Below are 21,514 nucleotides of genomic sequence, written 5' to 3'. Positions count from 1 at the left end.
TATCATTGAATTTAAGCACAGTGATTTAAGAATAAAGATACCTTTTTATGAGTTGAAACTGAGCGACAGTTCGCTACTAAAGATGAATGCTCGAGACGTTTCAGCAGCTTGAACAGAGACAGATGTCTTTTGGGATGTTATTCAATATGCATTCAGTATTTTGATTAAATTATAAGAATCTAAAGGTATATGCTTATCTATAATCTACATTTCCTTGTTGAGGTTTTACTCTTTCGCTTCGAGTCAATAGCAGTATTGTATTAAGTTCGCTGTCAGAGTGAGTCGCCATAGTCCCGGTAAGTTCGATAACCTGATGGATGGATCGTCTTATTTACTAGTGAGTTTACAAAGTTATAAACAAGTTATAAACACTTTCATTCTCCTGTGATGAGACCTGGTATATTTTAAAAGGCCAGGGCACTCACTAGATGATACTTCTGACAGGGCCTAAATTTTACGGGTAGACATCCTTGTGCAAGAATTGACTAAATTGAATTAAGAGATTGAGGAAGTCTTATGACTTACAAGTCCTGTGAGTTACATGTAAGTTTTTCTTTACTACGGTATTATGTACTTTACGGTATTGTATACTCAGAATTCAACATAGATATTTTAATAAGTGAAGCAGCTTAATCTTTTCCCACTTAAACATTTCGAAGCGATGGGAAGGTCGTCACTCGACCGTCGATAAATGTGAAATTCAAGGCTGCAACAATTTAAGCTATAAATTATTGACGGAAATCATGTTAGTGACATTGTCAACAGTTACTAGAACACTGTTCCACCTACATCGATGAACGAGGACCACAGTGGAAATATGTATTTGTATGTTTTCTATTCGCTACCCTTGGTGAGATATGAAAATATCTTTACTATCCATATATTTTAACAATATAAACTCATTCATTCATTTACAACTCTATTGAAGGTAAGGTTTATCAGGTGGGTGATATGTCCTTAGTTGAATGGTGGAGAGATATGAAAAAAATTGTGCTTTCAACTGAAAAAAGAATAACCTATCCTCCTTGTAAGTGAATAAGTGAATGCTAACAATAGAAGAAAGTTTTACCAACTAATGAATCCATTGATGTGATTTTCATTGATATTAGTGTTAGAATCGCCGTGCCCCTAAAGCACATTCCTATTCATCTAAAGGAATAGATATATTACTAAATTTTCTTTCCTTTTTTTTCTACCACTGAACAAATATGATATTGTGCAGTATTAGTTTACTATCTTGAGGTTAGAATAAGAGCTGTAGGTGTAAATCTCTTCCTCTTGAGGAGGGAGAGTGTACTGTATTGTTATTGCTGTTTTTTCATTTTGGTTTTATAAGTATCACTCTAACCACTCCACTTTATCTCTCAATGGAATTAGACCAAACGGGTAACAGAATAATACTTACATCTGGTGAAAATGATTTAGACTAGTGTTGCTTTTTGTACATTTGTTTATCGCATGATGACAGTGGAAGGCTTTGAAGGAGGTGGGAGACTTTGGGGTTAAATATTTTGATGCCCATACTTCCTAGTCTCTGAAAGATTAGAGCATTTTTCTAGTAAAGTGAAAGTTGGTAGTCTTGAAATGAAAGAATATCATATAAGAAAGTTAAGCAATAAACAAGTGATACTTGGCATTTCTGTAACTTCCATTTTATCTTGGAAACCCCATGTTATGGAAATAGCCAAGTCTTCGTTGAAGAAATTGGTAGTCATGTTTAGATGTCAAAATTATATATATATATATATATATATATATATATATATATATATATATATATATATATATATATATATATATTTTATTATTTTTTTTATTTTGCTTTGTCGCTGTCTCCCGCGTTTGCGAGGTAGCGCAGGGAAACAGACGAAAGAAATGGCCTAACCCACCCCCATACACATGTATATACATACACGTCCACACACGCAAATATACATACCTATACATCTCAATGTACGCATATATATACACACACAGACATATACATATATACAAATGTACATAGTTCATACTGTTTGCCTTTATTTATTCCCATTGCCACCTTGCCACACATGGAATAACATCCCCCTCCCCCCTCATGTGTGTGAGGTAGCGCTAGGAAAAGACAACAAAGGCCCCATTCATTCACACTCATTCTCTAGCTGTCATGCAATAATGCCCGAAACCACAGCTCCTTTTCCACATCCAGGCCCCACAGAACTTTCCATGGTTTACCCCAGACGCTTCACATGCCCTGATTCAATCCATTGACAGCACGTCGGCCCCGGTATACCACATCGATCCAATTCACTCTATTCCTTGCCCGCCTTTCACCCTTCTGCATGTTCAGGCCCCTATCACTCAGAATCTTTTTCACTCCATCTTTCCACCTCCAATTTGGTCTCCCACTTCTTGTTCCCTCCACCTCCGACACATATATCCTCTTGGTCAATCTTTCCTCACTCATTCTCTCCATGTGCCCAAACCATTTCAAAACACCCTCTTCTGCTCTCTCAACCACGCTCTTTTTATTTCCACACATCTCTCTTACCCTTACATTACTTACTTGATCAAACCACCTCACACTACATATTGTCCTCAAACATTTCATTTCCAACACAATAGATGTAAGCAAATCTAGAGAAAGTGGATGCGAAAATGGAGTGTAGTAGTGAGGTATAGTGGCTAGTGGCAATCCTGTTTGCAGATGATATTGCTTTGTTTTCAGGGAATAAAGAGGAGTTGTCAAAGTTGTGAGTTTTATGATGTGTTTAAGCATAGGTGAGTCAAAGGAAATGTAGTAAAAGTAAAGTAATGGTGTTTGAAAGGTAACAGAGCGAAAGTATGGATTGTGCAAATCATATAAGTGAAAGAAGAAAGTGTAGTACACTGTGTTTTGGATATGGAGAAAGAAAGACTGGAAGAGGTGAAAGAAATTGAGTATTTATGAGCAGTCTTGGTTAAGTTGGATGATATGGAAGGAGAGATAAGAGAGAGAGCAGTACAGGGTTGAAGAATCACTGGGCCCCTTAGTAGAATAATGAAGGTTAGAGATTTAAGTGTGGGAAGGGAAGATAGGATTAAGGGACACCATAGTCCTCCTAAACCTGTCCTGTGGAGCTAAAACATGTGCATGGAATGAGTCACAGAGATCAAGAGTCCATGTTGTGGAAATGAGCTGCTTGAGAAGAGCATGTGGTATGACTAGATGGAGTGTAGAAAGAAATGAAAGGGTGTATAAGAGTTGTAGTATAGCAGGGAATGCAAAGGGAATGAATTGTGGAGTGGTAGAGTGGGTGAAATGTAATAATGTAAGGTGGCTTGGGCATGTCTGGGAGTGTACAGTAGTTTGGTTGAAGGGGTTGGTGTGAGAGGAAAACCACCTGTGACATGGGGGAATAGAACGGAAGAATGCTGGAGGGAGAGAAATGGTGGAAGAATGTGTGGAGTAGTGTATGTGAGGGAGGCATGTAAGGACAGAGATAAGTGGATACTTTTTGCCATGGCAACTCCCTTGACGGAGGTTTTTACCTCTGGACAAATCATATCTCATGGAGAAACAATGGACCTTCATGCAGGGACACTATGCAAATTGAAAAAGTAGCTGAACATCATAACTGTATAGAGAAGGTTATGCTTGATGAGTAGTTTCCTGCTGTGGTACTTATGATCTGCTGTAAAACAATCAGTGAAATGATGAACTCTCGGTATTTGGGTCTGCTTGTGGAGCATGGCTTGAAGCAAATTATGACAGCAGAAGGATGATATTTCATGTATAATTTTTCTTTTTTTACTTTTGAATTTTTACAAATCTAGTTACAAGGAATTGTATACATGCAGTTGGAAATAATTTTGACTTTATTGACTGTTTTGTACTTTTTTCATCATTATGACATTTTCTGTAAGTTCTTATTTACGCTTAAGAGAGAACAATTAAGATGTATGAAAAAGTCATTCAGATGTGCTACAGGTATGAAATGACATGTTTGTATTTCATGACAACTGGACATATATTTACTCAGTATAAAAGGATTATTCTTGTTCAGTTTTATTGAAAATACTTAATTGCTGTGCATAATAAGGTGTTGGAGGACAAGTGGAAAATTGGGTATTATGATTAGTTTGGCACTGACAAACACCATAAGATTAAGATATGTATTCTCCACAATTCAGGACATCTGATATTTTTGTTTTCATTTCAGCTGGTGGTTCCATGTACATCTTGAGTAGGTTAATGGATGATGGTGGCAAGAAGCAGACTAAATGTGCGTTTCCTAGGAAAAATAACTGCTGCTATTGCGAGCGTGATTTTTTATTGTGAATTCTTGCACTACTATGTCATTATATCTAGGGTGAGTTTTATGTTTCAATGAGTAAGGTTGCCCATTAATCTCAAGTATACTTAATCTGCCATTGTAGATATGAAAATATATATATTTACAATTGCCTTAATAGTTTGTAAAATTCTCCACAGTGCCAGTGGCCAGCACTGGACCCAAGAACTGCAAATCAGAATGTGACAGATAAAGGAACTCACCTTCATGCAATGCTTATAGCTGACACCCACTTATTAGGACGTAGAAATGGGCATTGGTTTGATAAACTACGAAGGTAAGGGAGCATTGAGGTTTGTCATTGATTGTTACACTCCCATTCAACTTAGATGAAAGACTATGATTTTAGTGCTCCCATCTTGTTTCGGTTTATGTCTTGATGTACTGTTTCCAGCAGTTTAAATGGGATGGCAAGTACACTCACATAGTAAATAGAAAGGTAGCAGGATGACCCATTAAGAACCTATTGGTAGGAAAGTGGAAGTGTAGCTTGCTTATTTGAAATATGCAGTAAAAGAAATGAAGAATGGCAAATTTATCCTACCAAATTCTTAAGGAAGATCAGTTACATTAATATATACAGTTACATTAAAATGTACAACCTTTTTGACATCAGAGACTCAAAATATGGCTGTTAATTCTTTAAAACATTTCTGGAGCTATTAGAAGAATGAACATGTGTTCACTATTTCATTCCACATTAACACTTTAACAAACCACACCCAAGATAAACCTAGGAGCTCCTGCTGTTGGTTATTTGTGCATAAATGTTTACAGACACTGACATAATTTATAATAATCAGTCATGAATTGTGTATTTTAACCTACATTTATTGGTAAATGATTGCTTTTGAATATTATACACAATAAACCCTGATTTTATATGGTGTAAGCTTTACTCCAGCATGTAGATATTTTTCACTGACAAGACACTCGTGTATAAGTGTTTCTTTCACTATTTCGTTTATATGTGTGCTCTTTGTACTCTTTATCATCTTAAGTGTATTGAGAATGATAACGTTAGATGTAGAAATGCAAAAAGTGTTGAGAAATACCAGTAAAGCATTACAAGGTCACTTCTCAGATGACAGTGCAAGTGGTATATATTCACCATAGCAGAGGACTATGGAGACAGCATGTTAAGTCTTGGCCACCCTTCAAGCTACCACACACATATATGCATACAGCACCCACAAAGAAATTTGGAATTATTTTGTAAGTCATTTCAACCATCATAAAAATCAGTTGACGAATAAATAGAATTTTTGTGAATTTTCGATATTGTTTATATGTCTTTGCTCAGTTCTTCATTTTTTTTTCGTGTATAAGATAATCATCATTGGTTTGTTAAAGTATTACTATATTTTCAGAGAATGGCAGATGCACCGTGCCTTCCAGACAACAGTCACTCTACATAAACCTTCAGTTTTTATATTCTTGGGTGAGCTTTCAAAGTTTTATCTTTATCTACAGGTCAGAAAATATGTGTAGGGAAAATGATGGAATAATGTTTTTAAAATTTTTAGTCTTTCCGTAAATTAAAGTTTCTTTTCTTTTGTGATCTATCCAATGAGCACTAGAGGTTGTAGGAAGAACAGGAGTAGGACCTTACAGCCCTCAGTAATTCTAATAAGGTATTGTTAATTCAAAACATCTCAATTCCTGAGTCATCACTGGGGAACTCTAGAAGAAAAATATTGATAAACCATACATGTAACCTAAAAGCCCTTTGCCCCATTTGGTATGCTGATGATATAATAACACCAGTGTTTCGACTTGTGATATTTCAACTTGTATCATTTCGAACTTGTTACATGCTATGAAACATGTACATTGTATCAATTTGTGACATGTATGCTTTGACTTGCAACAGATTTGAAAAAGAGAAAGATTTACCTTTCTGTCTTTGATATCTGAGAAAATCTTTCCTTTTACTAATAGATTTTTTAATTGTTTGCCATATCTCATGTTGTAAGGTAATGCCAGGATCAGTTAAAGAACAACCTCATTGGTTACATCTGCTCTCTAGCTTTTATGTATAATGCACCAAAACAAGAGTGTCCTCTCCATGGCTAAACTATGCAGACCTTTCTATGCCTTCCCTAGAGCATTTCATATGCCGTGGTTCACCCCATTGACAGCATGTTGCCCTCAGGCTTCAATAACTCAAAGCTCTTTTACTCCATTCTTCCATCTTTTTGTTCTAACCCATCACTAGCACTTTTGACACATCCTCATAGTCCTCTCCTTATGTTTCAACCATTTCAGTCCACGCTGCTCAGCTCCTTCAGTACTGCTCAGCTTACCACAATAACTCTCCTCTGCACTGTGATGATGATTACATTTTTTCTGCTCAGTTCTCTTCAGTTGGTTCCTAATGAATGCATTAACTGATAATCATTCACTATTCAAAAAATGCAAAATAGGTAAAATAAGCAAGTCTTACAGAGCTATAACAATCATCTTTGGTTCTAAACATTCAACATACTGTTGATGAAATGGTGCAGTAAATTGTATTTTTTTTATATTCTTCAATACAGTTCTCTTCAATTGGTCCTTACATAATGCATGAATTAATAATCATCCACATCTTCAAAAAAAAAAAGGAAGAAAATAAGTGAGATAAATCTAAGTCATACCTGGCATTTCTGATCATTTAGTGTGCCTGTCCAGCTGGCCTTGCAGATTTGAGAGTTTTGCACATTTTCTTAAGATGATGGGGTAATTTATGTAATTGCAAAACAGTAAAGTATAATTAAGAATATGTGAAACTGCAACATCAGTGTAGCTGGTTTTCAGGGTTTGGTAATTCTGTTAGCCCCAAAGTAGGGCAAACAACCTTAGTGTCAAGAGACTCCAGCTTTGCCATACTCCTCTGTTAATATCTCAGGTATTTCTGGACCACATCTGAATTTTTGTTGGATCCCAACTTCAAAGTTCTTTATTCGAGAATACATATTTATGAATACTCTCCAGCACTTCTATAGGCACTGATTTTAGAGAACACCTAACAGACCTATTGTATGATACTCATCCTTCCTTGAAGAATCTAATGTTTTGGACCTGATTGAAGCCTTACATATGTTCAGAATTCTGTTTTAGCCTATTTTTATGACAAAATAAGGCTAATAACATTATCGTCTTATTTACGTCCCATCACAAATACTTCTCTCTGGATTTGGTATTGATCTGACAGGTCCTGTTTGGGATAAACTTTTCCCATATTTCCAGAGACTGGATGCTTCACTACAGTGTATGTGGGAGCCTCCAAAGTCTTTCACCTGCAGACCAATAGTTTTTCTAGCAGTTTAGCTCCACATTGTCTTTTCATAAAATGTTTATCCTTATAGACATTGGCTCAAGGAAGAAAGTTAGTGACTTACATTCTTTGTCCAGACACAAGAATTTTCTTCTATCTGATGACAATCTCTTATGTGTTAAGATAATTTAAACTTAAACCCAAGATTATTAAGCAGAAATGAAACTATTAATTCAGAAGTAGCCATCCTGTTAACACCTCTTGGAAGACTTCGTCATGAGAGTATCATGCCCTATGTCCAGTTAAATCTCTTAGAGACCCTCTGAACTTCACCAGAGATTGTCAAGGAGACCATTTATTTATGCACCCTGGAACCTTGGAACATTTTGGCAAGGAACGTCTACATGGATTAGGAAATTTATTTTATTACTCATCCTGGGCTTTTGGCCAGAGCACATGAATTGAGAAAGCGATTTATACCTAAGCCATTCTTAGGAACCTCTTGTTGAAGTAATGTAAGATAAGGGGTCTTTGGCACTCGTTTACAACCATCGTCAGACATAACCGTAGTTTTGACTGAATCCATCCTATTTGGCTCTGGGAGTTTCTCTTTAAACCCTCTTCCCTCTTGTGGGCATGTTCTGTTGCTCATAGAACAGAATGAAGAGGAGAGAAATGTGCAGTTTGAAGGTTGAAAAGCCTTTCTCTCTGAGCATTTTTTCATGATTTTTTTTTATCCTGCCCTGCCTTTTCTCTTTTTCTAAAACTTTTCTGTACCAAGTGCAACAACTTTTGGGTTGACATTCATGATTTGCAAATTCTAATAGGTTAGGATGCTAAAAGTTTGATTCATCATGTTTTCCATAGTCTCTCATTGGCTGAAAGCTGGTCGGAAATAAGCGAGCTGCCTCTTCTGTGGTTGAGTGGATAATGAAGGATGGGGAAGGCCAGTGCTTCCTCACCAGAAATGCTCAGGGTTGAAAGGTCCTAATCCTGTTTGTCTTGGAGAATATCCTATAGAATCTTTTATGCTAATAGGAAACTACCTTAGGACTAAAGGTTTTTCAGTTTTCAAAATATACTTTTCTTGGTGCTATTGATTGCTGCTGATTTCAGGTTACGATAAAACAAATTAAGCTGATTATTTACTGAGACAAACAGTTGAGGTTTCTGGTAATGATATAGTAGTGTTAGTCATGCTTTACCATAATTGATTCAAGATTATCACTGAAGCTGTTTTGTCAGTATTACATTTTTATCTGGTTATTATAACCATGTGTTTTTTAAATGTATTCTTATATTGCAGGTGATATTTTTGATGAGGGTAAATGGTGCAGACCAGAAGAGTTTGTGGAGTACATGGCAAGATTTCATGATTTGTTTTATGTTCCTGAAGACTCCCATGTTCTTGTAGCCGTTGGAAACCATGATGTTGGTTTTCATTACAGGTGACACTTTTTGACTGATTCCTATTGAAGTAAGAGTTTTCTACAAGGCATTAGAATGGTTGATCTCTCTTATCCATATAGGTGCTACCAAGAGAGAGAGTATTCTTTGTTCATTGGTGATTTTTTTCTGTGGTAACATTCAAACTACAGCATCACTTAGTGATTTGCCAAAAAAATTCACAAATCCTTGTACTGTTTTTCAAAGATTGTGAAGTTTCTCTTTTTCTCCTTCTCCAATTTTGTATGTACACATTAGTTATGCTGCATCTTTCATTGCTTCTATACTCTTCCCATTTCCCATATTAATGTTTGCTAAGACAACGCAGTTTTTCTATATTCTTATATTTTTTCCTTGTAATGTTAGTAGTTGGTAAACAGTTTACAAGTAGTGATGACAATGCCATGCACTCCAGATGTCTCATATATTACTGTATTGCCTTATTCTTACAAATACACAAGGATTTTAGATAGCTCTACTGCATAATTTGCCTGCTGCTTGCCTGCACTTCATGCATTGTGCAGTGATTTGGATCCTTAAAGGTAGTTGTTAGATTTATCAGTAAAGAGAGGCAGGTTATTTGAAGTATGAGTTTGGAGAGAATTTAGAGGAAATGAAGTGTTTTAGATACTTAGGAGTGGACATGGATGGCATCAAGTGGAACCAAAGCAGCTGAAGTGAGCTTTAAGGTGGGTAAGGGGGCAATGATCCTGGGAGCATTGAGAAATGCATAAAAAGAGAGGGTAAAGCTAGGCATGTTTAATGGTATAGTTGTCTCATCAGTGTTGTATAGATGTGAGACATTGAACCTAAATGAGAAGCTATGGAAGAGAGTGAATTTGTTAGAAATGAAATATTTAATTACAATATGTGGTGTGAGTAGGTTAGATTGAGTAAGAAATGATACGGTAAGAGAGAGATATGGCAATAAGAAGAGTATGGTTGAGAAAGCTGAAGAGAGTGTGCTGAAATGGTTTGAACATATGGAGAGAATAAGAGAGGAGAGGATGACAAAGAGAATACATGTGTAAGAGGTGAAGGGAAACTGAATTAGAGATGGAAGGATGGAGTGAAAAAGGTTTCGAGTGATCTGGGTCTGAACATGCAGGAGAGTAAGGCATGCACAAAATTGGGTGAATTGGAGAAATCACAGAAAGATTTGTGAGGTGTGATTGTGGATTGGAGGCTGTAGTTTCATTGCATTATACATGCCAGCTAGAGAGTAAGTGGAAGCAAATAAGGCCATTTCCTTATCTGTTCATGGCACTACCTCACTAATGTAGGTAACAGTGAGCAAGTATAAAAAGAAAATGTTGTAGAGTGAAATACAGTTATTTATGTGATAAAACTCACAGATGTTGAACTGAAGATCTTATTATGAAGCTAGTGTTTTGATCAAGCAAGTATCATAACTGTAGATAATCCTTTGGGAATGGGTACAACAATTTTGTAATGTGCTGTTCATCATTCTATTTGTGAAATTTTTTCTACTTGCCTTCGCTGATCAGTTTTCCAATCATGCTTATGTTATCAGTAATATTTTTGACGTATGTCATCATTAATATTTTTGATATACAGTGTATGTTTTTTGCAGCATAAGTCCCTACCTTGTGAATCGCTTTCAACGGGCTTTTGATGTTGGTCCTGTGGATCTAATGCAGATAGAGGGGGTCACCTTTATCATCATAAACAGTATGGCTCTAGAAGGAGATAACTGTTTCCTCTGTCAGCCAGCATTGAACAAAATAAAGATTATATCAAGTAAGTAGGGTAATTTGATTATTTTGGATAATTTCCTGAAGTACAGATTTGATATAGACTAAAGATGCAACTTCATTCCATCTATCTATGTCTCTGATGCCTATTCCTTCTGGGAACTCCCAGCAAGTGGGTGGCAACAGCAAAAGGGTCTCCACTTATCCCTGTCTTTACATGCCTCCCTCACACACACCATTCCACACTCTCTTTCATTTCTTTCCCTCCAGTACTCTTCAACTCTGTTTCCCCATGTTACAGATGGCCTTCCTCACACCAATGCCTTTAATCCTACTATCATATACTCATCTTGTAAACTCCCCATCTTGCATTTTTTCTAGGTACCCAAACCACCTTAAGGTATTACTTTTCACCCACTTGACCACTCCACAGTTCATGACCCTTTCATTACTTGCCATACCACATCCCTCATACACCCCTTTTTTTTTCTACATTCCATCAAGTCACATCACATGCTCTTCTCAAATAGCTCATTTCCTAGCCTGGGTTTTTTGACCTCTGTAACTCATTCCTTGTCCATATATTGACTATATAGGTCAGGGTTGGGAGGACTATACTGTCCCATACTCCTTTTTTTGAACTTCCATACCTACATAGGGTGGGGAAGGGAGTAAAGATTCTGGGAGCAATGAAGAATGTGTGGAAAGAGAGAAAGTTAAATTGGAGAGCAAAAATGGGTGTTTGAAGGAATAGTAGTTCCATCAATATTTTATGGTTGCAAGACATGGGCTATAGATAGGGTTGTGGGGAGGAGCTGAAGGAATAGTAGTTCCAACAATATTATATGGTTGCAAGACCAGGGCTATAGATAGGGTTGTGGGGAGGAGGGTAGATGTGTTGGAAATAAAATGTTTGAGGACTATATGTGGTGTGAGATGGTTTGATCAGGGGTAAGAGAAATGTGTGATCATAAAAAGAGGATGGAGAGAGCAGAAGAGGGTGTGTTGAAATGGTTTGGACATATATGGAGAGAATGAGTGAGCCATAGGCTCAAGAATATTGTATTTTTGAGAAAAGGCTGAATCTGATATTTCTAGCAGATAATGTATTTTATTATTCAGATTTTAATCTTTAATATTACTTCTCAGCCTTAGATTTATGATAAGCTTTGTTAAAATAGGTCATTGCATTTTTCTGCAAAATTTTGTCAACAGAAAAACATGCTGTTATTTATATAATTATTATAATGAGAATTAGATCTCATATGTGCTTAAACATTGTTCTTATTTCACAGAACAGCTAAGTTGTGCTGCAGGTGACAGAGAAGCTTGTAAACACTGGCAGAGTCATGCACTTAAGCAGTACAGTCAGCCAGTAATCTTACAGGTAATTCTTCATTAAGGTTAGCAGACTGTAATTTGAGAAAAGACTGTAGGGCATTTCATAGTTGAAATACTGGTGTCAGTAGAGTGTTTCACTTCTACCAAAAATCCCTGTTTTGCTTCTCAAACTGTTTACCCTTTTGCAAATAGTGTTAACAGTTTTACACATAATATATAATAGTCTTATATCTTAAGACTGATTACTTTGATTATGATGAACTATTTTTTTGTCAATTTATGGTATGTATTGTGATTACCTATTTGTACTGTGTTTGGAGGGAGTTCTACACTTGTAGGGCCCACCCCTTGAACATTCTCTGTCATAGAACTTATAAAACTCATGTATATTGTCCACATACACAGTCTCATAACTTAGTTTATTTTGTTCATTTGCTATTCTGATATTGTAAGATTACTTATATACATCAGTTGTAACAAGGGCCTTTCATATTCAGTGTTGTAGCCTCTGGTTGTTTCATTGTAATGTACATCCTTTAAACACTGTCATTAAGAAAATTTGGAAGGAAAATCCAACAGTATAGTAAAACCTCTTTTATATGTGATTTGAGACAACAAAATGGTCAGAACCATGTATGAATTTCTACATTGGTTGGCTACCCATGATTATCAAAAAAAAAATGAAAATTAGGAAAGATGTGCAACAATTTTTCAAATCATATGCACCCCACATCACAGCAATTAGTGTACTCGCAACCTAGTGTTTTGTGGCACTGGTGATTGTTTACTATCTCCCTTGTGCTTTTTAGCATTGCATTATGTGTTGGTCTTGCCCATTTGTGTATCTTGTCCCCCTTGGATTATTACTGTGGACAGTGGCACCTTTTAAGCATCATCATCAATTGTGTGACGGCTCATTGAAGCTGTTTACGTCTCACATGAAGCACAAGAGGAACGTTTTAAACTTTGAAAAGAAGGTGGAGTTGTGCAAGGGGCTGCCTAAGGGCAATTCCATGGTACTTAAGAAGGACTTTACCATTGGCATGGCAACTGTTTAAGACATCACCAAGCAGCAGATGAAAATCGAGGCATTTGATTTTTATCGAGGATGTAAGGCATGTGTATGTGTAGGAAGAGAGGAAAGTGATTGGTTCTCAGTGAATGTAGGTTTGCGGCAGGGGTGTGTGATGTCTCCATGGTTGTTTAATTTGTTTATGCATGGGGTTGTTAGGGAGGTAAATGCAAGAGTTTTGGAAAGAGGGGCAAGTATGAAGTCTGTTGGGGATGAGAGAGCTTGGGAAGTGAGTCAGTTGTTGTTTGCTGATGATACAGCGCTGGTGGCTGATTCATGTGAGAAACTGCAGAAGCTGGTGACTGAGTTTGGTGAAGTGTGTGGAAGGAGAAAGTTAAGAGTAAATGTGAATAAGAGCAAGGTTATTAGGTACAGTAGGGTTGAGGGTCAAGTCAATTGGGAGGTGAGTTTGAATGGAGAAAAACAGGAGGAAGTGAAGTGTTTTAGATATCTGGGAGTGGATCTGGCAGCGGATGGAACCATGGAAGTGGAAGTGGATCATAGGGTGGGGGAGGGGGCGAAAATTCTGGGGGCCTTGAAGAATGTGTGGAAGTCGAGAACATTATCTCGGAAAGCAAAAATGGGTATGTTTGAAGGAATGGTGGTTCCAACAATGTTGTATGGTTGCGAGGCGTGGGCTATTGATAGAGTTGTGCGCAGGAGGATGGATGTGCTGGAAATGAGATGTTTGAGGACAATGTGTGGTGTGAGGTGGTTTGATCGAGTGAGTAACGTAAGGGTAAGAGAGATGTGTGGAAATAAAAAGAGCGTGGTTGAGAGAGCAGAAGAGGGTGTTTTGAGGTGGTTTGGGCACATGGAGAGAATGAGTGAGGAAAGATTGACCAAGAGGATATATGTGTCGGAGGTGGAGGGAACGAGGAGAAGAGGGAGACCAAATTGGAGGTGGAAAGATGGAGTGAAAAAGATTTTGTGTGATCGGGGCCTGAACATGCAGGAGGGTGAAAGGAGGGCAAGGAATAGAGTGAATTGGAGCGATGTGGTATACCGGGGTTGACGTGCTGTCAGTGGATTGAATCAAGGCATGTGAAGCGTCTGGGGTAAACCATGGAAAGCTGTGTAGGTATGTATATTTGCGTGTGTGGACGTATGTATATACATGTGTATGGGGGGGGTTGGGCCATTTCTTTCATCTGTTTCCTTGCGCTACCTCGCAAACGCGGGAGACAGCGACAAAGTATAATAAAAAAAATAATATTGATAGTGCCTATTTGCTTACATATATTGATATTTCCTATATGCAGAGTATTTACAAATAGCTAAAATATTTTGAAGTACTCACTCCTCACTTTAACTGGGATCACCATATGCAATTTCACTATTACGCTAGGAACTTTTTTCTACCAATCCATCTTCTTATGCAGTCAGAATTTGCTGCTATGCACGTGTGTACAGTAGAAATTGCACAAATTTTGTTGAAGTTTGGCAGGTGGAGTAAGCTTGGGTCCTAGGAGGAGTGCGCCACATTAACGCCACCAGGTCAGTTTCACAGTTACCACCATTGTGTGTGGATCTGTGCTACTTGTACAGTTTGAGTAGACCTGCTAATGTGATTTTCCTGCAGCTCACTGTACTTGTGTTTATTGATCTAAACATCTAGCAACATCTTTATATACCCCAGAATCAGCAGTTAAATGGAAGAGAACCTCTCTAACCTTAGAAACGAAGCTAGAAATTTTATGATGCTGTGATGCTGGTGAGGAAGAGTCATTGTGTTAGCAAGTGAGCCACACTTCAGTCAGGGTTGGCTGGTAGAGTAAGCATGGGTTGAGGGTGGAGCTCATCAGCAGGTCAATCTCTCATTTACCACCATTGAGTGCAGATCTGTGTTACTTGTGTGACTTGGTCATACCGTACCTGATAGTGTGAATTTCTTGCAACTCCCTGTGTTCGTGCTTGTTTATATGGCATCCAAATGCCCAACAACATCTTCTACCTCAGTACTAAAAGTTAAATAGAAGAGAACCTCTTTGACCATAGAAATGAAGCTAGAAATATTATGACACACTGATACTGGGTGAGGGAGCATCAGCACTTGGGTGTGCTTACAACCAGGGTGAATCTGCAGTCTGCAACATAAAGAAGAATGCAAAGAAAATTCAGAATGCTGTGGTCCATTCTACTCCACTGACTGCCAAGGTAATCACAAAGATTAGAAATCCACTTATGGATTACACACATCCTATTTTTCACTGTATATTTATTGGTTCACTATATGCAAAAGATGGGTGTATTACAGTCCCTGAATTATTTGATATGTTAAAAAATTTATCCCTGAGGATATGGGAGAAAGAATACTTTCCATGTATTCCCTGTGTGTCGTAGAAGGCAACTAAAAGGGCAGGGAGTGGGAGCTGGCCCTCTAGGTTTACTTTTTCCAAAAGAAGGAACAGAGAAGGGGGCCAAGTGAGGATATTTCCTCTAAGGCTCAATCCTCTGTTTTTAACGCTACCTCACTATTGCGGGAAATGGTGAATATGTATTGAAAACAAAAATTTTAAAATTGACGAACTGGAAATTTTTGATATCTGAAACAGCTGAGTCTCCAAGCATTTCAGATAAGAGAGGTTTAACGGTACATTGAAGAGATATATCAAAATAGAGTTTACCTTTTTTTCACATACAAAGCACCAAGTTTATATCATGGCTAATGTTCATTGTGCTTACTTATGCCCTGATTGATTTATTGTGCTCTCTCTCTCTCTCTCTCTCTCTCTCTCTCTCTCTCTCTCTCTCTCTCTCTCTCTCTCTGGCCTTATTTTTTTGTCTGTTTTCCTGGTGCTACCTTGCTGAAGCAGGGGGTAGTGATGCTGTTTTTCCTGCAGGTCATGGTAGCATCAGGAATGGATGAAGGCGAGTATGAATATGTACATGTGTATATATGTATATGTGTGTGTGTGTGTGTGTGTGTTTATGTATATGTATGTATATGTGCATGTATGGGCGTTTATGTATATGAGTGGATGAGCCATTCTTCATCTGTTTCCTGATGCTACCTCACTGATGCAGGAAACAACGATTAAGAATAATAATAATAATAATGATAATAATGATGATGATAATATATATTATTCATTATGCTTGATCACCATATCCCATGTTAGCGAAGCAGTGCCAGGAAACAGGTGAAGAAAGACCAAAATACCATCAACTGTGCATTGTACATTGCCATATCATCTTAAAACACTGTCATTCACAAGCTTTTCTTAAGACTCCTTCTCACCGCATGTCTTCACAACATCTTAATTCCAACTATACTTTGTAAATTATCAATTTATTCCATTTTATTACCAGTTCTGAACTCTGAATTTGGGTTTCGCATCAATGCATCAGAGTTAGGATAAACACCTTCGTGCAATCTTCTTGCACACTGTGCCTAAATTCTTTTCCATTCATTAGAGCTTCAGTGCACCGCTCAAGGTTCTCTCCCTTCTCAACTTATCTTTAGTGCTGCTGTTCTTATTAACTCTAAGGACCCAGACTTGGAAATATAAGGGGTCCCCAAGACAGGGGTTTATGAAAAATTTAAAGAAATACTTTAGTATTATAAGTGAACAGAAAATACCAAGAAGGTTAGATAAAGAGGAAAAATCTGGTAAATTATCTATATTTGTTGCTATATAGATATTTATATTTGGCACACTACTTGAGCTTGGCATGGCTTCTCTGTCACCACCAGTGGATTACTTATACACAAATATCTTTTCATTATTAAAAATTCAGCATCCACCAAATCATTATCTCTATAATTAGTGCTCCTCAGACTAATTAGCCACTAATTAATGTGGGTTGTACACTTGGGCCATACTTTCTCCTGTTTTGTTATGTGAGTAACTGAGTGGTTGGATTCTTTTATGGTGCAAATTGTAGTTGCATGTAACATAAGGCCTCTCAGCACACCAATAAAGGACACCTTTCAGTTTAAATAATGATAGGAAAAGCAACCCATACAAGTATGGCTAGGGTCTCCACTGCATAAGAAGCTGTTCCATATGGATGACTATATTTTTGGGATTTTTTCCCTGTGCTAATTACAGTTGCTTGTGACATAAAGCATCTCTTCATATTGATAAAACATACCTTTGAATTTAAATGGGGGCAGGGAAAGGCAACCCATACAAGTACAGCTAGAACTTCCATGCAATAAAGTGTACAAGTATGCCTGGGGTCCTTTAGCTTTCTGTTCTTTGCCCTGCGGACTGATATCATATTCTGATCTCCCATCCCTTTTAAAAGCTAAAGTCTTTCATTTATTTGCATACACCTCCAGCATCCTCTTCCTACATACACATTGATTGAAATGTCCCACCATTCTGTCTGGCCCTTCCTCTGATATAGTTAACAACATAGATTTATTTGCTTGCAGCAGCTGCAGTAACTTCCATTCTGTTACTCTGTGATTCACTTGCACAAAGTTGTCTCCCTACCTTGCTGGCATCTCACTATAACATTTATATTGAACCATTCAAAAATACCTCCACTTTCTCTCATGCATGTTTTGTTTCCATTGTAAATGCTCTTAATAGTATTCAGAAGTCTTCCAGAGAGTTCTTTTTACATTACATTTCATTTCATTAAGCTTTCATTACTGTTTAAGTGGAAAAATGTGCTTTTTTTTTTCATGAACTGACCATGCTTTTCACCAAGAGTTCACTAAATAGTTATCTTGATATTTGCATGAAGTGTACTGCATAATGATGTTAAACTTTTTTATTTTATTCCCATGTGACTTTACAGCATTACCCACTTTTTCGTGATTCTGATGCAGTCTGCAGTGAACCAGATGAAGCCCCAGAGGACGTGAAATACATGAGGTTTAGAGAAAGATGGGAATGTATCTCAAAAGACTCAACAGAAATGGTAGGTTATGGTGGTACATTTACCTGTTTATCTGATAAAAATGACACTGCAGTGCACACATTCTTTCTGCAGTCATATACATACAATATATGTATGCCATTTTATGTTTTATTGGTCATTAGTTTTTAAATTTTTTTGTCTTCCATATCCTTGCAGCTTAGAAGATAATAAAAGGGATGATTTTGGGAGAGCAGTGGACCTTATCTCTGAAAAAAAAGAGTTAAAACTGCAAATGTTAGCATACATAATTTTTTGTGTAGCTATTCATGTTGTCTCTGCTCTTGATGTATACTCCAAAATAGTAACTTCATTCATACCTCTCCATGCTAATGATTATAATTGTGCTCTTCTGGTTATCAGGACAGCATGCACAAAGAGTAGGGATATGGACATATAGCAGTACAATGACCTGACCCTTTGAGCCAATGAGAAAAAAATAAAGAAATATATTTAAAACAGAACAGTTGCATCAGTTTAAATGTTCAAAATGTGTATGAATGATTGTAACCGTTTTTCCATAAATTGTTTTCTGAATTTAAGAATTTTGTGTTTTTGGAATGAGCTGTCATTGACAAGAGCCCATGCCAAGCTTAATCTTGGTGAATCTTTGTATACTCACAGGTACGCACCATAAAAGCAAGCTTTGTAATAGAAGATTACTTGTGTGTTTTTAGGGTAAAGAGAATGTAGCTAATTCACTTGTAATTTCAGCAGGCTATACGTGCAAAAGTCTTAGGCGTAAACTCTGAACATTACTATCAGGTCTAAGACATTAAGTAGTGCAGAGTTGTATTGTCACTGTAGGCATTTGAGGGAAAGTTAGTGTCAGGGGTAACTTGCTTGTTTAGAAGGTGGTGTAAATTAATTAATAAAATTTATGTAGTCATTCACTTGAGTTATTTTCTTACATCGCCAACTGCAGTTGCTGGAAGCCCTGTCACCTCGGTTGGTTTTCAGTGGTCACACCCACCATGGCTGCCATGTGGAGCATACTTCTAGTCAGGGATCAACAGTTCACGAATATACTGTTCCATCATTCTCATGGCGAAACAAAAGAAATCCAACATTCACTATGGTAAGTAGGATGGTTAATCTGATATTCTTTTCTTCATTAGAGTGATTTTCATATTACCTTCTCTTCTTCTTTTTTTGCTGTATCCTGTTCACCTTAGACTGCTTTAGCTTTATGATACAATTGATTTCAAAATATATTTAACATTTTTCTGCTTGAGCTCAATAGATAAAACTTGTAGGTAGGAACATATGCAGGAGCATTAAGTAGAAGTTGTTAGTTGAAACATTAGGTAGGAGCATTAGGTAGAATTAGTCAGTAGGAACATTAGGTTGGAGGCTCTGCAAACACTGCACTAGATTTGCCCTCTGCAAGCAAACAGACACAAAAATCAGAATTAGACAGACATGTGTGCATGCACACACAGGCAAACATTAAAATTACACAGAACAACATGCTCTGGGGAACAAAAACAAGAGCAATACCAATAGAAGAGGGAAAGTGAACCAACATTGTGGCTTAGGGCAAGTTGGTCAAGTTCTGAAGTTAGCCTGGCCGGAAGAGTTGATAAGTTGGACTGTTTTTGACTCTGTAAAATAAAGATGCAGAGCTAGAGCCTCCCAAAATGTGAGAGCAGAACCCAGTACAAGGATGAATGAACCCTTTGTATAAACAGAGCAACTGTTCAAAAGAAAAGAGATTTCAGCACCTAAACAGGACTTCTTGTTTCTTAGAGGCATGCTTAGCTATTTCCATAATGTGGGGTTTCCAAGATAGTATGGATTTTACAGTAATACCAAGTAAATATGATGAGTCAAGAGGTGGAATTACAAATCTGTCAAAGGAGAGGGGAAAGTTGCGAGGAATTTTTGATAGATGAGAAAAACTGGGTTTTAGAGGCATTAGACTTAACCAGATTTCATCTACTCCACTGAGATATCCTGTCCAAGTCTTTGTTCCATGGCACCTGTCATATTGAAACAAATTCTTTCAGGAACAATGTACCAGCCACTGTTGGTATGTTGGTATGTGTTGCTAGAAGATGCAGATTGAGTGAAAGACAGGAGCAGATTTGAATAATGTAGAGGAATGTAGTGTTGAGTTGTAAGCATATGAGTGTATTTGATTGTTAGTGGAAGAAACGAAATTATTGATAAAAAGAAGTGTAGGAGATAGGACAGAACCTTGAGGGGCACCACAGTTGATGGAGAAAGGTGGAAAGGCTGATCCATCAGATAGATCAGCCAAAGAGGAAGCTAGATATGAGGAAGCAAAGTGAGGGACAGAAGCTGAATGAGGGGAGCTAGAGAGGAGACCCTAATGCTACACCTTTTCAAAAGCTTTGGAGATATCAAGGGCAACAAAAGTTCTTGGGGCTATAAAATTTAAGTCCAGGGAAATTATCTTCTTTCTATGCAAGTCACGGTTGCATCTCCAGCTGGGATATTATGCTCAGTTTAAGTCATCCTTCTTTAACAAAAAAATACTTAGAATGGAAAGAGTACATAGCCATGCTACCAAGATGATTCTTAGACTGACAAACAAAACCAATGAGAGCCAACTAAATGACTTAAGAAATGTTTATTGTAGAAAAGTGAAGGTTAAGAAGTAATCTAAAACAGAATTCAGAATTGTTGAAGACTGATTATCTTGATCTAAGAAGCTACTTAAAGATTCATTTATCTAATTTCATTCACTGTAATGGATACAGATTCATGGGCAAGCATTTTACTTTGAGTGAGGCAAGATGCTTTTTCTTCAACAGCATTGTTGAATAATGAAATGATTTATTAGTTACAGTGGTTGAAAGCAGCACAATAGGTTTTCTTCGTTTATTCTTTTCATTCTTGATTGCTGTTTCCCACATTCATGAGGTAGTACCAGGAATAGATGAAGAGAGGCCACAACCACTCACATCCATTCTATAGCTGTCATATAATGTATCAAAACAACAGCTCCTTGTCCACAACCAGGCCCCACAGACTTTTCCATGGTTTACCCCAGACCCTTCACATACCATGGTTCAGTCCGTTGATAGCATGTCAACCATTGTACATGACCGTTCTAGTTCACTGTGTCCCATGCATACCTTTCACCCTCCTGCATGTTTAGGACCCAGTCACTCGAAATCTTTTTCACTCTATAGATATGTTTAAGAATAGATTGATAGATAATTAATTTCAAATCCACACCTGACATTATATGTGCCTTCCTTGTTACATGAAAAGTTTACAAGTTTTTTCTCTTTGAAATATCTATGTCTTTCTACTCTTACCACACTATTCCATGACTATCTGGTCTCTTCTGTTATCATAAATAGCCTTGCTAGAACCCAATGGTCTATTGCTGATAGAATTCTTTTGTATTTCTTTGTACAGACTTTATTTCCTTGTGTTTTGTTCTCTGATTACAAGCTTTTAAGCAGATATGTAGCTAACATACTTACTAGAAAGCAATTAACCTTGCATACCCTTTCTC

At 37.3% G+C, this 21,514-nt stretch overlaps 1 protein-coding gene across 4 annotated transcripts in view; it reads left to right on the top strand.

The window, feature by feature from the left end:
• Window positions 1–231: 231 nt before the first annotated feature.
• The window catches only part of PGAP5 (Per1-like protein PGAP5), a 33,594-nt gene continuing 12,311 nt past the window's right edge, over window positions 232–21,514 (top strand). The window contains exons 1-9 of one of the 4 annotated variants that reach the window (XM_071664708.1): window positions 232–296; window positions 4,182–4,331; window positions 4,454–4,590; window positions 5,684–5,754; window positions 8,879–9,020; window positions 10,613–10,779; window positions 12,029–12,120; window positions 17,902–18,024; window positions 18,947–19,099. In XM_071664708.1, the coding sequence (XP_071520809.1) occupies window positions 4,218–4,331; window positions 4,454–4,590; window positions 5,684–5,754; window positions 8,879–9,020; window positions 10,613–10,779; window positions 12,029–12,120; window positions 17,902–18,024; window positions 18,947–19,099 (999 nt within the window). In that variant the 5' untranslated portion in view covers window positions 232–296; window positions 4,182–4,217. The other 3 variants (XM_071664707.1, XM_071664706.1, XM_071664709.1) reach the window with 3 other exon arrangements.

The sequence above is a fragment of the Panulirus ornatus genome, chromosome 9 (genome assembly GCF_036320965.1).
Source record: "Panulirus ornatus isolate Po-2019 chromosome 9, ASM3632096v1, whole genome shotgun sequence".
In the NCBI taxonomy this organism is placed as follows: Eukaryota; Metazoa; Arthropoda; class Malacostraca; order Decapoda; family Palinuridae; genus Panulirus; species Panulirus ornatus.
This window is presented reverse-complemented; position numbering and strand designations above follow the sequence as displayed.